Below are 13302 nucleotides of genomic sequence, written 5' to 3' on the forward strand. Positions count from 1 at the left end.
GCGTAAAGATCCAGAGGTGGAAAGAACGTCCTGTGGGTGGAGGGACAGAGAATGGGGGAGGGCACACGACCGCCCCTGCCGCGTCACGGAAGGTGTCCTCCTTCCGCACCCACTGACAGAACTTCAGGGAAGGGCTCAACCCACACTGTGGTCATTGTATTAAAAGCGAATTATTCTAGGAAGAAGGAATGGGTCAAAATTAAAAATCTTTATTAAATACCAAATAAAACGCCCACGGAGATACACTCTCTGACTGGTGCCCACCGTTGCCTCCCACTTCCATTCAGCGTGATCCGACAGCAAGTAAAGGGGCCCAGATCAATGCTCCAGGACCATGAACATGTCTACAGAGCTCATGCTCTTTGGCCACTAAACAGAGGGGGAAACTCATCATTTTGACTTATAATAAATTAGGCGAATAATTATTATATTCCTTTGAATCGATCTCCTTTTCTCATCTAACAGTACAACCAGCTGTTACTCTTCAGTGTGTGTGTTATCATCCTGGCATTGGGGTCAAACGCAAACTGTAATGGTCCTCTGAAGAAGTAGAAAAATCCTGGAAATACAGACGAGGGAAATAATGAGAGATCTTCGAGTGAATCCATTCTGCACCACACATAACTCAGAACAAGAGCGAGCTAGTGCAGGATGGCACTGATGAGTGGCTGCACGCGTGTGCCACTGTGCTACGTGGTTACATGATTCGTGGCATCTCTCCTTCCTGGAAAAATGGGAGAGGTCACTATTGAGAACAAAGTGAGAGTTAGGGAGAGTTTGTGGTTTCCCTAAGGTATCACCTCTAAGAAAAGATGGAGAAAGAACTCCGTCTCCTCAGACTTCAAAGCCAGAGCTCTTAAACCATTAGATTATGCAGTCTCCAAAGTAATAGAATTCTATGGTATTTTAAATACTCCTGCTTACCCCACTAGGTCCTAAAGTGCAGTGTGGGGGGCAGTTGGACCCAAGAGAATCAGGCCAACCGTAAAAAGCCCCGGAGGCCCACTGACCACTCCATACGCACCAAGTCAAGTGTCTTAGTGATAAGATCATGAGCCTCATGTGTGTTAGGGTCATCAAACCCTTGCATCTCCCTGTAAATTCTCTTAGAACGAGCACAGCTGTTACCTTCTCATCTGCCCGTTACTAGGGATCAAATTTCATCTATCTCAAGGACACGGGAAGACTACTATTTTTTTTTAAACAAATGAATTATTTAATGTAGGCAATTCGTGACTGCCACAGAAGTCCAGGCAGGTCTGGATGGGATGGGAGAGAGCAGGCAAGAGGATGAGAAAGGAAAAGGACACCTGCCGTCTGTAAGCTTAGCTCACACCTGGTTGCATGTTTATAGCAACGTAGTGACCTGAGTCACATGGTGTGAGAAAGCACCCTTTGGCAGTATGAGCAGGTATGAAGCAGAGACTTGGAAATTATTCAGGAAAAACAAAATTTAAACTCCAGTTACAGAAATTAGAAAGTTAAAATGTTCAGAAGTTTAGAATAAAAAGGGTATAAGATTGAGTGATTTGAAAATCGTTCGGATTCTCCACGTGATTTTGATTCCATAAAATGTCCCCGAGCGTCCCCATTGGCAATGAAAGGAGTGCCTCCTTACCAAAGTGCTGAAACACGGCGTCAACCTCCACAACCCCGGGAAAGTCATCCGCTGTCAGTCTGGGGAAGCCTTGCTCCATGGACTGGCTGTTTTCATCAAGTCTGTACCGAGTGAAGGAAACACAGCTCCACGTCACGCACACCATCGTGTTACTGCCCCCGTGTGGGATCCCAGATCAATCTCAAATCAGGGGAAACAAGTGTCAAACATCTTTAGAACTACAAATATTTATCACTTTCCCCGACGATAAGCTTAGCACAGAAACCAACATTTTCTCCAGGGACCAGAGTATCAGGCTGTGCCATGGGGGTTCTCTCTACATATGTCTGAGGTCAAGTTTCCAAGCCTCGACCCAGAGCCCTGATGCCTTCCTGCCAGAAATGCATGAGGACCACAAGCACAAGACATGGGAAGTGAGTTCGTCATTTGGCTGAAAAGCTCCTGGTTTGCTCTCTCACCTGCCCTGTAGACACTGTCTCTACAGCCTGACACACCAGCACTTCCCATGGGGGCCTGGTGTCTGGACGACTGCAGGTGGCCTCTCCTGATGTCTTCTGGTGTCTGGATCTATGACCCAGTGCCCAGCCATTCTGAGAGCCCTTTATTATATGGGAGAAGCCGAGTAACTGTAAGTCATCTTCTTCACAATCAGAAGGTTGGAAGTTAGAGCAAGGTAGAGGGTGGGAGTGGGGGAGTTCCTTCAGGAAAGAGGGTAATTTCCCTAACGAGGCTTCATACAAAGCCATTCCATCCGAGTCTTACCGCCAGTATTTGTCCCCTACGAAGAAGTACGTTTTCTTCTTTTCCTTATCAGAAAAGGCCGCATCAATTTTCCCCACTGTTGCAGGAAAACCCAGGGTGTGGATGCCTTTCGGATAACCTGCTACTACCTCCGTTTCTCTCACGGCCCAGAACTGACTTCCTATTGAAAAAGGAAAGCCAAAAAATTTTAGTGAAGACTTGTGGTTTTAGAAAAGGTTTGAGTACATTCATGTGCAAAACCGGAAGACTTCGTTTTAATTCCAACCGCTAACCCAAAGCCCGGGCGATAGCCAGTATTTCACCAATATTCCCCGAGGGAGCGAGTGAGTCAATGAGCCGTTAACTCTGGTCCCTGCCCTTTCTGGGTCATATGTTTATTATCTATAAATATGAGAGTTTATTACAGTTTATAATTACGGTGACTGGTCCTGGTCACTGGTGACTTCTTAACCTAAGTGTCTAACGTGGAGCTGTTCGTGTGTCTGTGTCACTAAGTCGGTTGCTTACAGGACACTTTCCCTGGGATCTCGTGGTCATAGGTCCGGACTGTGCTTCTTCTGACACCTTAGGAAGCCACCCGGAGTTCAGCGACTTAGGGCAGCGGGACCCCTCAGCGTCTGTGCTTCTCCTCCGCACACCTCCCCTCCAGGCCAACCCCAAACCCCTGCCTCATGTCCCGCCCGGCTGACACGTCTGAAACGCCCGTCGCGGTGAGGCCGATCCCGTCCGACCAGCTCCTGTGCGGTCTCCCCCGGGGGCAGACGGCGCCTTCTGCCCTGAAGACCTTTTCTACCCTCTACACGCTCAGCCCCTGACCACACAGCAAAGTTCCCTTCAACATCCTAAACTGCACCTCCTCCTCCACTCCACCTCCTGGGTGTGGGGCCGGGGCTGGACCCTCCACCCCGGCTCTGCCCGTGTGTCACACTCCCAGCTTCATCTCTGCCGCCGTCTCTAGAACAGGAACCTCGCTCGGGCTCACCGCCCGCCAACGAGCACAGCGCCCGGCTCGTTGCAAGACCACGTAAGCGCCGGGTGAACTAACGGACGAGCGCCGCGCTTCAGAGCTGCGACACCTGGCACAGCGTCACAACGTTTCGTTGACTCCTCATAAAAGTGAGATTGTCAGAAATACCTAACTTTGAAAAATCCCCACACAGGTCGAGGTTTAACCATTTTCCGCAAAACTTCAGAGTCAAGGGAAAAAATTAAAAATGGAATTTGAAAAAAAAAAACCACCCTGAAAAATGAACAAAATTATAAACACTACATATCAAACCTTGTAGGAATGAAGCAAAAGTTGAGAAGAAAGGGGTATTTGCAGGTGTATAAGTTTACACCAGAAAAGAAGAAAGGGCTGCAAGTTAAGGACCAAGCTTAAGCTGTAAAACACAACGGAATAAGTTCAAAGACAGCACAGACGGGGCAGCAATGCTGCAGACAGAAACAACTTAAATAGACCGTCAAAACACAATAGAGAGGATTAGCAAAGCTGAACGTTCGTTCTCTGAGAGGATGAATAAAATCATTACACATCCTGTCGTCCCAGAGACAGGTAAAGTGAGAAGCACGAAGATTCAGTATTAGGAAGGACAAAGGGAACAAAATTTCAGCAATAATGAAAATAAGAAAATAACACTCAGAAAGTTCCTTACCAGTTGACTTGAAAACAGACCAAGTTAATACATTTTTAGAAAAATATGTTAGCAAAACTGATTCAAGAAGTAATAACAGCTCAAAGAGGAGATTAACTGTGGGGCAAGTGGAAACAGCGGTTTACAAATCTGATACAGGAGCGGAGAGGCCCTGTCTGTCCCATTAGCTACCACACCCATCCTTGCGCTGACACTGCATTATTTCATCCACCCAAGCGCTACGATGCAGGACAGTCCTCCTCATCTTCTTCTTCTCCAGGAGCATCCTGCCTATTCTTTTTTTTTTCAAAATTTTATTTATTTATTTGACAGAGAGAGAGAGAGAACAGAAGTAGGCAGAGCAGCAGGCAGAGGGAGAGGGAGAAGCAGGCTCCCCGCTGAGCAAGGAGCCTGATGCAGGGCTTGATCCTAGGACCCAGGACCCAAAGGCAGCTGCTTAACTGACTGAGCTACCCAGGGCCCTCATCCTGCCTATTCTTGGCCTTTGCTCTCGCACACAGTTATGGAACTAATTTGTCAAGTTCTGTGAAAAGTATTTTGGCATTTGAAAAAAAAAATATTTTGGCATTTGGATGGAAAATTCCTTGTGTATCCAGATGTGTCTATCATTTCTATATTACATTAGTATTATTATACTATACTACATTACATTATTATTGTTACATTTCTGTATTAGTTATTACTATTTTTCTATTCATGAACATAGGATAGCATCTATTACTTAGGTCTCATTGGATATTTTATTTTTTAAAAATTTTTTTAAAAGATTTTATTTATTTATTTGACAAAGAGAGAGACAGTGAGAGAGTGAACATGAGCAGGAAGAGTGGGAGAGGGAGTAGCAGGTTTCCTGCTGAGCAGGGAGCCCAATGTGGGGTTCCATCCCAGGACCCTAGGATGATGACCTGAGCCGAAGGCAGACGCTTAACCCACTAAGCCATCCAGACACCCTCTCACTGGATATTTAAAATAGAACTTATAGTGTTCTTTGTACACATCCTATTTAAGCATCAACATTAGGCCTTACAGTAATAAACCAAATAGAATAAATTTAACTTAATGGAGAAAATTCATGTCTTGGTGAAATTGTTGTAATGGAAGTTATTTCATCAAATTAAAATTCTTGCACAGCACTTACCTTTAAACACAAAAAGGGTATCTTTGCTTGTAACTTCATATGCAGCATCCAAGTCTGAGGGTAGAGAGGGCCAAAATGTAGAAATCAAATGAAATTCAGGTTCAAGGCTCCAATGAGATCTGCGCCAGAAATATCTGGAACACACATAAACTAATTACAATTTTTTTTCTCCTTTAGATATGTATATAAAGGAACATATTTTCTCTCTTTCAAACAATGGCAACTCAGAAGTAGGTATGGGACCATCTTCCTTCCTGTGATCCCAGGGTAATGAAATCCATGACCATGTAATTGTTACGCTTTAGCAGTGTTCAAAGGGAGGGAAAACTTCCTCCTGGCCTTCAAGATCTTCCAGCTGGATGAAGAAGTAAATTTACATGACACAAATTAATGGAAGAAAAAAAATTCAGATATTATTACGTGCACACGGAGCCCCGTTACGAGACCAAGACCTGAAGACATGACCCGGGCGGGGAGCTGTTACACTTTCGAGGCAGAGAGCGCACGGAGCTGTGAGGCACCGGCGGGACAAAGGAAACGTGACTCTGGGAGCTTCGGCTGCTAAGGAATCGTAAACAGACTTGGGCAGGCAGAGCCCGGTAGTAACAGGTCACAAGGGCGGTGGACACGGCCTTCTCAGCTCTAAATGCCCCATCTCCGGTGATGAGGACGTGTCTTTACCTCCTGGCACAGGGAGGGCCCCTTTCACCTGAATGTTCACCGCCTGCTTTCAGGGAGAGAGCGGTCGGTCTCAGTGCCCCTCCTGCCCAGGCTGGTTCCTGAATGACTTTCATTTAAAATATTCGAGATGCCCAAGTGACACATTTTGGGGCAGCTATCACTCGGCCCCAACAGCACTCTAAAAGCCCATCCATGATAGATATATTATGCACTCATTAACATTTTTGAAAAAAGTAGCGGGAAAAAGTACACCTACTTATGTTTGTATGGGAATAGAGTATCTTTTTGTTTTTTTAAAGATTTTATTTATTTATTTGACAGACAGAGATCACAAGTAGGCAGAGAGGCAGGCAGAGAGAGAGTAGGAAACAGGTTCCCCGCTGAGCAGAGAGCCCGATGTGGGGCTCGATCCCAGGACCCTGAGATCATGACCTGAGCCGAAGGCAGAGTCTTAACCCACTGAGCCACCCAGGCGCCCCAAAGAATAGAGTATCTTTTAAAGGGACAAATGGTGGGTCGAGGTGGTCGCCCATATGGGAAGAATGAGGCTCTGCAGAGGTCAGACGTGGGAGAGGGATTTTTCTTTTCACTCTGTCTTTTGGTGCTATTTTAATATTGTGCCAGAAACACTTTTTCTGAAATTAATTTAAATAGTAGCATATGTCAGCAAAGGTCAAGACACATTCCTACTTCTAAAGACGCAGCCGTGCCTTCTGAAACACGACGGGGCTGATGGGATTTAAGTGTAGCAATTACTCATTCACTAATTAACTCACTCACCACGTGCACCAGGCCTGTTCCAGGCCCAGGGGCCCTAAAAGTGAACCACACACATAAAACCCCATGCCTTCATCCAGCGTACGTTCTAGGGACCCAGAATCATCCTTAACATGATCCGCACTATTCTAAGGAGATGATAAAATGCAACAAGAGCCAGATCTGAATGATCTGTTAAATGTGAGGAAATATTTTCTCAAAACGTTTCTGTCAAGTCTCCGTTCTCCTTTCTAAACATTGAACGTCAGAAGAGAGAGGGAAGTGGAATCTTCTGGTCTGACCTGTCCTTAAAGAAGAGGATTTCTCCCCTCAGGGTGCTGACCGCATCGAAGGACAAAGCGGGGTCGCACGCGGCTGGGGTCCCTGGTCCTGAAGTCACAGATTCCGTGGGCACCACGGGACCACCTGGGGAGACAGGGGGAGATCCTGAAGGGAACAGATGTGGGGAGGCAAACAGAGGGACTGTGACGCTATCGTCCACGTGAGTGCTTTCCCAACACTCTCAGGGGCTTTGAGAGGAACTGCAAATGTGTCGTGCTGCGTTTTCAAGCTCTCCCGAAGACCACCATTGGAACACTTTCCTAAAAACATCAGGAAGGAGTAGGCATTGTTTCCAGCCTCGCTCACCGTACAGGGACTGGATGCCATCCACGTCATCTTGAGAAAGGCGGAAGCGGGCCAGGTCTGTGTGTGCGCTGTAGACTGGGTACATCAGAGCGCGAGGGTCGGCCGAGTGAAAGAGACCCAGGGAGTGGCCAAGTTCATGAGCAGCGACCAGGAATAAGTTGGTTCCTATGTGAAGAACCATAAATGTTCACACTTCACAGCTGTTTGTTCCATAAACACACATGTAAGAACACATGCCAGTCATACGGGCTACCCTCAGAACACCGGGCATCTCCTTATTTGTGGACGGGCTCGTTGATGGGCATAGGCCCTACTTAATCATTCTTCAAGGTTGACTTGAAGTCAAGATAATGAGAGCTAGTTACCATATTCCTCCTCCCAGGTCTCTCTTTGGTCAGGGAAAGCTGGTCACTTCACCTATAGTGACAATGATAAACACCGTTTCCAAAAGGTATTTTTTTTGGAGGTACCAAGACTACCGTGTCATCATGTGTGAATCTTCATTGTCTCTACAAATACAAAGTCGGTTATTGTTCAAATTTAGTAACATGTGCCAGAGGTAACCTCATTTGAAATTAATCACAGAGGATTTATGTTATTCCTCAAACTCTTATGCAACAAAAACTGGTCATTTCCTTTGGGGATTTAACCAGAGTTGTTCTTCCACCTTTTCAAAATAATCCAATAATTTTTGATGGTTAAAAACCTTTCCAGGAGTAGGTGCCAAAAGGGATAGACACAATCTTTAGTTTAAAACAGAAATATGTCCAATAACAGTTTTCTGCAGTCCAAGGACAGCTGAATTCAGCTTTTCTTTACATGATAAACCTTTTTATTGAAATAGTAGAAATAATTTAACCAAACCTCCAAGTAATTATGCAGAAAAGAATAGTTGTTTGAATAAAACAAGAACATTTCTTGTAGCACAAGTTTTTTACTCTCAGTAAAGATGCTCTTTGCATTTGCATTAAAAATTCAAACAATCTTGAAAATAGCAATTTTCTCAACAGTGTGTTTGTAAACTTCAGGAGCCACTTGAAAAAAAATAACTAAAATGTAGTTAGCTTCAGTCATTGTGTTTAAACCTAGTAAAAGCTTTCAGAATTAACTTAGGAAGAAAAAAAATAAAGCTCCTAAGCTAGAGGTAGTTACAGGTTTACTTAAATAGAGGACTTAACAATTTCCTTTATTTTCTGACATTTTCGCTGATATTTTAAGAGAAAGAGTCCAATGGAAAGACAAGAAGAAACCCAAGGGCACATTTTAGGTTGGAAGTGATTCAATGCAATTCATTCTACCTTTATCGTTTCCAGTTAAAATCATCAAAAGCATTGTGAAAATGCCCATTCTAAAACCTCCTTGGGATCCTAAGTCGTGGAAGTAAGATGGAATGGTGCCTCCAGGTTTGCACTTGCTGGGAGTGAAGAAGGAAACGCAGACCGAATTCCACATCGTGGACATTGGCATGTTACATTTACTGCTCATTCTGAATGATCCAGGTACTCTCGGATAGTGGCATACGTTACTCCCGAAGCCGTCCAGAGAGGTAGGTGACCCACCTGGCTGATTCTCCACCCAGAGTTCATCGTCGTCAAAGTGAACGTGTCCATAAATGCCGGGGCCGGGCGGGTAGGCATGACCCAAAACATTTCCAGGTCCATCAAAAGGGCTAAAGTCTCCATGATCTAACAGAGAAAGTGTTTTTATTGGAAAGATAGGTAATTCAGATCTCTTTGGAATACCCTCCCCCAACAGCACCTAGATAAATAGATGCATTTCATGGTTTTTGTGGGGTTTTTTGTTTCTTTGTTTTACCTCTAACTGCAAAGGAGATCTTTATGTCAGCCTCTCCTTCATCAGCCCTGGAGAAGGTCAGTGGGGTCACCTCCTGCCAGAGGCTCAGGGCTTTCTCAATGGCAGAATCAACAGCATCTCTTGGCAAATCCAAGGTATAATTTATAATCCTTTAAGAGAAAAATTGAAGAAGAAGTTCTTTTCTCCTGTGATAGTCATTAGTAAAATCTGGGTAGTGTGTGAAAACCTCTTTGGACCCGTTACCTGTAGGTAAGGTGGGTTTTCCTCCACTTGGGCATGCCAGGGAAGGTGGTGAAGTCACCGACGTCGGGAACGCCACACCTGGGCTTACGCATCATCTCCAGAGTGTCCGCGTCCAGCTTCCCCGTCACCTCCAACCCGAGGAACTTCTGCATTTCTCGGGTTTTCTCAACGACGGGACCATGGTCCCTTCTTCTAACAAACGGTTTCGTCTCTTTTGCAAGTTTGTAGTATTTTTCCAGGTATTGCTAATGGGGTAGTAAACAACAGAAACTCAACATAATAATATAAAATATCAAATTGGCCTTATTAACTAGTTCATAAGTTGTCAGCAACCCATCTAAGACGTGTAAAGGAGTTCCATCCAGCTATAGAACAGGAGGGGTTTTTAAAAGCAGAAAGGGGGTCGAAATTTATACTGTTAATATAGACCTTGTTCAAGACTGATGTAGGATAAATTCTTTTGCCTACACATGACAAGTAATGATATGAAAATTATTACCTACAATTATTTGAAAATCAAAATGAGTATGTCTGTCCTCCCTATTGCAACCAAAGAAATTCTAAAGCCAGAGACGTTTCATGCATTTTTCCTTTACTCCCCTCATTTGGCCCCAAAGCAGCTGCTAGTGTCTTCTTACATGAGCTGGAGGAGTCCGACGCCCTTCCTGCCCCTTGCTTCCCTTCTCCATTCAAAGCTATCGACAACCCATCTCCAGCACTTGCCGGTTTCCCGGGGCTAACTCATTCCAACACAAGGACCACCAGTCTAAGCCTCCTCTGGGTTGCCAGACGAAGCCGGCACATTTGTTCCCGCCCCTGGGATGGGCCGTGGCTGCGGTGGCCACCATCACCAAGTACCTTCACAAAATCTGCGTCTGAGTCCTTGCTCACGGCTCCACTCAGTCGGTATGCCGAGCAGACGGGTAGACACAGCAGCACGAAGACGGCGAGATGTTCCATTCTCATTGTCCTTACTCAAGAGAACACCTGCTGTAGCTTCTGTGTCTCCCCTCGGGTGACTGTCCTTTATAGGGGGACGGGGCTTTATCTGAACAGCATGATTCACACATGTGTTTTCTTTTTAATCTGAACATCAAGAATATTCATAAAAATGTAATGTAAAGCCTTCTCCTTTTAAACGTAGATGAAGAAAGGAGGACTGATTTCCAAGAACTGGTCTCTGTATTTGCACGAGGAGGAAGGACGGACTCTTCACCTCCATGTGTGTATTGAGAAATGGCCGGGTGACCTAGCAGAATGGTGCCCGAGCAGACATTTCGAAAGCAGGCAGTTTCCTTCTAGAAAGACTAGATTTTAAACTCAAGTATAAGCAGGTTAGGAATGCGTAGATATAACTTTGGTCGAACTGTGGGTGCTGTTCTCTAGAAGATCCTAGAAGAGAGATTTCGTTTCTTGAGCTCTAGACCTCAGCCCTTACCGATTTTCAGACGGATTTCCTGTCCCTGGGGAAGGAGGGCACCGAGCAGAGGAAGCAGGTGCTGGAAAGGAGGGTCTGCTGAGGAAGGAAGGAGCAGACAGACAGTCCTGCCTTGTCCGCTCCTTCTGAGTGGACACCAGGCACTCCGGAGAGGCGGGCTTGCTCACAGTGACCACTCCGCAAAGCTCGTTGCCTAGCAACAAATCAAATTGCATATTAGACTAAAAAATGCATTCTTCTTCTTCGCTTAAAAAAAATCTTTTCGTCCTCATCCCCCACCAGCCCCAAGTGCCCAGGAGGGGATGGATGGGGACTGGTCATGGGGAGTGATGTCCAGTCCTCCCCGTGACCACTCACCTCTGCACGTCCACCTCACATTCCCCCTCCTTTCCTCAGCCCAGGGTGGTGTTTCTTGCATCCTAAGTCTGCAGTAACTTACTTTTACAAAATTCACTTACTAATACGGAGAACCCTACAATCTTTGTAGAGTAGCACACAGATTTTCTCTCACTAGAGAGAAATTAAGTCCACCGTGCCTGAAGGACGTGTCCCGTTGTCCCGTTGAAGCCACGGGACGGTCAGTTCCCGAATGTGCAAGGACAGTCCCTCAGTGCACCCCCGAGCGGAAGCTGGCCGACTGCATGTGGTGGGCTTCCAGGGGGAGGCGGTTCTGCGGCCACAGGGTTAGCTCCGGTACCGCAGCATGGATGGCCCTCGGCCTGAGCGTGGCCTGAGCCCTCCGCCTGGGCAGACAGCTGGACAGGGAGCGAGTATATCATTTTGGGGGGCTATTGTTTCGTTGTCTGTAAAAATGGGGTGGACATGGGCGCCTGGGTGGCTCAGTTGGTTAAGCGACTGCCTTGGGCTCAGGTCACGATCCTGGAGTCTCGGGATCGAGTCCCGCATTGGGCTCCCTGCTCAGCGGGGCGTCTGCCTCTCCCTCTGGCCCTCTCCCCTCTCTCGCTCTCTCTCTCACCTGAGTAGATAAATAAAATCTTTAAACAAAAACGGGGTGGACGCAGCTTCCCTCACGGGCTGCCATGCAGGCCTCTGCTGGGGGACAGGTCTTCTCTCCCCGGTGAAGCGCTCACCTGGCCTCACCAGCCAGGCCGGGGGCGCAGGTCCGCACCAGAGTCACGGTTCTGTCGTGACGGCCCGTCCCGCTGACGGCTCTCGTGGGCCCTGGCGCGGGAAGCAGAGCCGGCGGGTGCGCGACCGACACCGACCCGGAGCTCCTGCGCGCGGTTCCGGCCCCGGGGCGGGCCGTCGGGGCGGCCTGGAGGGCGGAGCGCGTTGAAGTGCGCTCGGCAGGCGTAGAACTGGTCCTTAAAGAAAAGCTGAAATGTTCCCAGGTACAAGCCCTGGACGCCGGGCCCTCGCGTGCTGGAACAACCCAGCGGGCTGGACTCGAGGCGGGAAAATTGATTACTGACGCGAGGCCAGCCGGCCGCCAAGTGGGAAAGGATGACCCAGGGTGCTGACCGTCGCGCGCGCCTGCGGGCCTCCTCGGGGAAGCCGCTGCCTTCCGCTCAGGTCACGGTGTCGGGTCGTGGGATCGAGCCCCGAGTCCGGCTTCCTGCTCAGCAGGGAGCCTGCTTCTCCCTTTGCCGGCCGTTCCCCCTGCTTGTGCCTGTCTCTCCCTCTCAAAGGAGCAAATAAAATCTTAAAAAGAAATAAAAAGATGAATCCCCGACGTTTGTAGCAACATGGACGGGACTGGAGGAGATGATGCTGCGTGACATAAGTCAAGCAGAGGGAGTCAATGATCACCAAATGGTTTCACATCCTTATGGAGCATAACAAATAGCATGGAGGACAAGGGGAGTTAGGAGAAGGGAGTTGGGGGAAATTGGAAGGGGAGGTGAACCATGAGAGACTATGGACTCTGAAAAACAACCTGAGGGTTTTGAAGGGCCGGGGGTGGGGGGCTGGGGGAACCAGGTGGTGGGTATTGGAGAGGGCACGGACTGCACGGAGCACTGGGTGTGGTGCAAAAACAAGGAATACTGTTACGCTGAAAAGAAATAAGAAATAAATAAATAAATAAATAGAATCCTAACCGTTACCACTTACATTTTTACCAAAAGCCTCTTGCCTTCTGAACCTGGGCTCTCTCCCACAGCTTTTCTCTCACATTTTTTGACACTTTTTGTTTGTTTTCCCTCATTCTGGAGACTGATGCCTGAAACTGCCTCCAGCTCGCCCTCCAGCTTCCGCTCTCCTCTCAGCCCTCTCATCGTCCCGCTGATCTAGGCTCCTCGTCTGGCCCGTGTCTCGCTGCTGCGTTCCTACGGCCTCTGCTTGCTGTCAGCGGTGGAGCCGGGCCAGAGAACGCAGCCCCCAGACGGGAAGGCACTGTAACGCCTGAACAAAGCAAGGCCCCCGGCATTTCCACAGCTGGATTCGGGGTAACTTACGGCCAGGGCAGCGGGCTGGACCCCCTGGGGGCGGTCTGCTGCTCTCCCCAGCCTTGACTCTGCCCCCGCTTCCGCAACTTTTATGGAGCAGCAAGGGGCACGCTGGCCTCGCCTGGTAGGTGAGTAGGTCA

At 47.6% G+C, this 13302-nt stretch overlaps 1 protein-coding gene across 1 annotated transcript; it reads right to left on the reverse strand.

Annotated features, from left to right (window-relative positions):
- Window positions 1-330: 330 nt before the first annotated feature.
- MMP10 (matrix metallopeptidase 10) lies at window positions 331-10276 on the reverse strand. Its single transcript, XM_032844064.1, has 10 exons — window positions 10175-10276; window positions 9317-9561; window positions 9074-9222; window positions 8818-8943; window positions 7259-7423; window positions 6913-7057; window positions 5170-5307; window positions 2381-2536; window positions 1619-1719; window positions 331-559 (listed from the first exon to the last, which is right to left on the reverse strand). Exons 1-10 carry the CDS (start codon window positions 10274-10276, stop codon window positions 459-461), a joined length of 1428 nt encoding a protein of 475 aa, XP_032699955.1. The 3' UTR covers window positions 331-458.
- Between the last annotated feature and the right edge of the window lie 3026 nt (window positions 10277-13302).

The sequence above is a fragment of the Lontra canadensis genome, unplaced genomic scaffold (genome assembly GCF_010015895.1).
Source record: "Lontra canadensis isolate GAN:19392208 unplaced genomic scaffold, GSC_riverotter_1.0 scaffold147, whole genome shotgun sequence".
In the NCBI taxonomy this organism is placed as follows: Eukaryota; Metazoa; Chordata; class Mammalia; order Carnivora; family Mustelidae; genus Lontra; species Lontra canadensis.

Bases quoted from the DNA above. Each gene is read 5' to 3' on its own strand.
- MMP10 (XM_032844064.1), bottom strand. From the start codon at position 10,276: ATGGAACATCTCGCCGTCTTCGTGCTGCTGTGTCTACCCGTCTGCTCG. The intron at 9,562-10,174 runs GTACTTGGTGAT...CTACCCCATTAG, and splicing joins CAGACGCAGATTTTGTGAAG to CAATACCTGGAAAAATACTA. The intron at 8,944-9,073 runs GTAAAACAAAGA...TTTCTCTGTTAG, and splicing joins GATCTCCTTTGCAGTTAGAG to ATCATGGAGACTTTAGCCCT.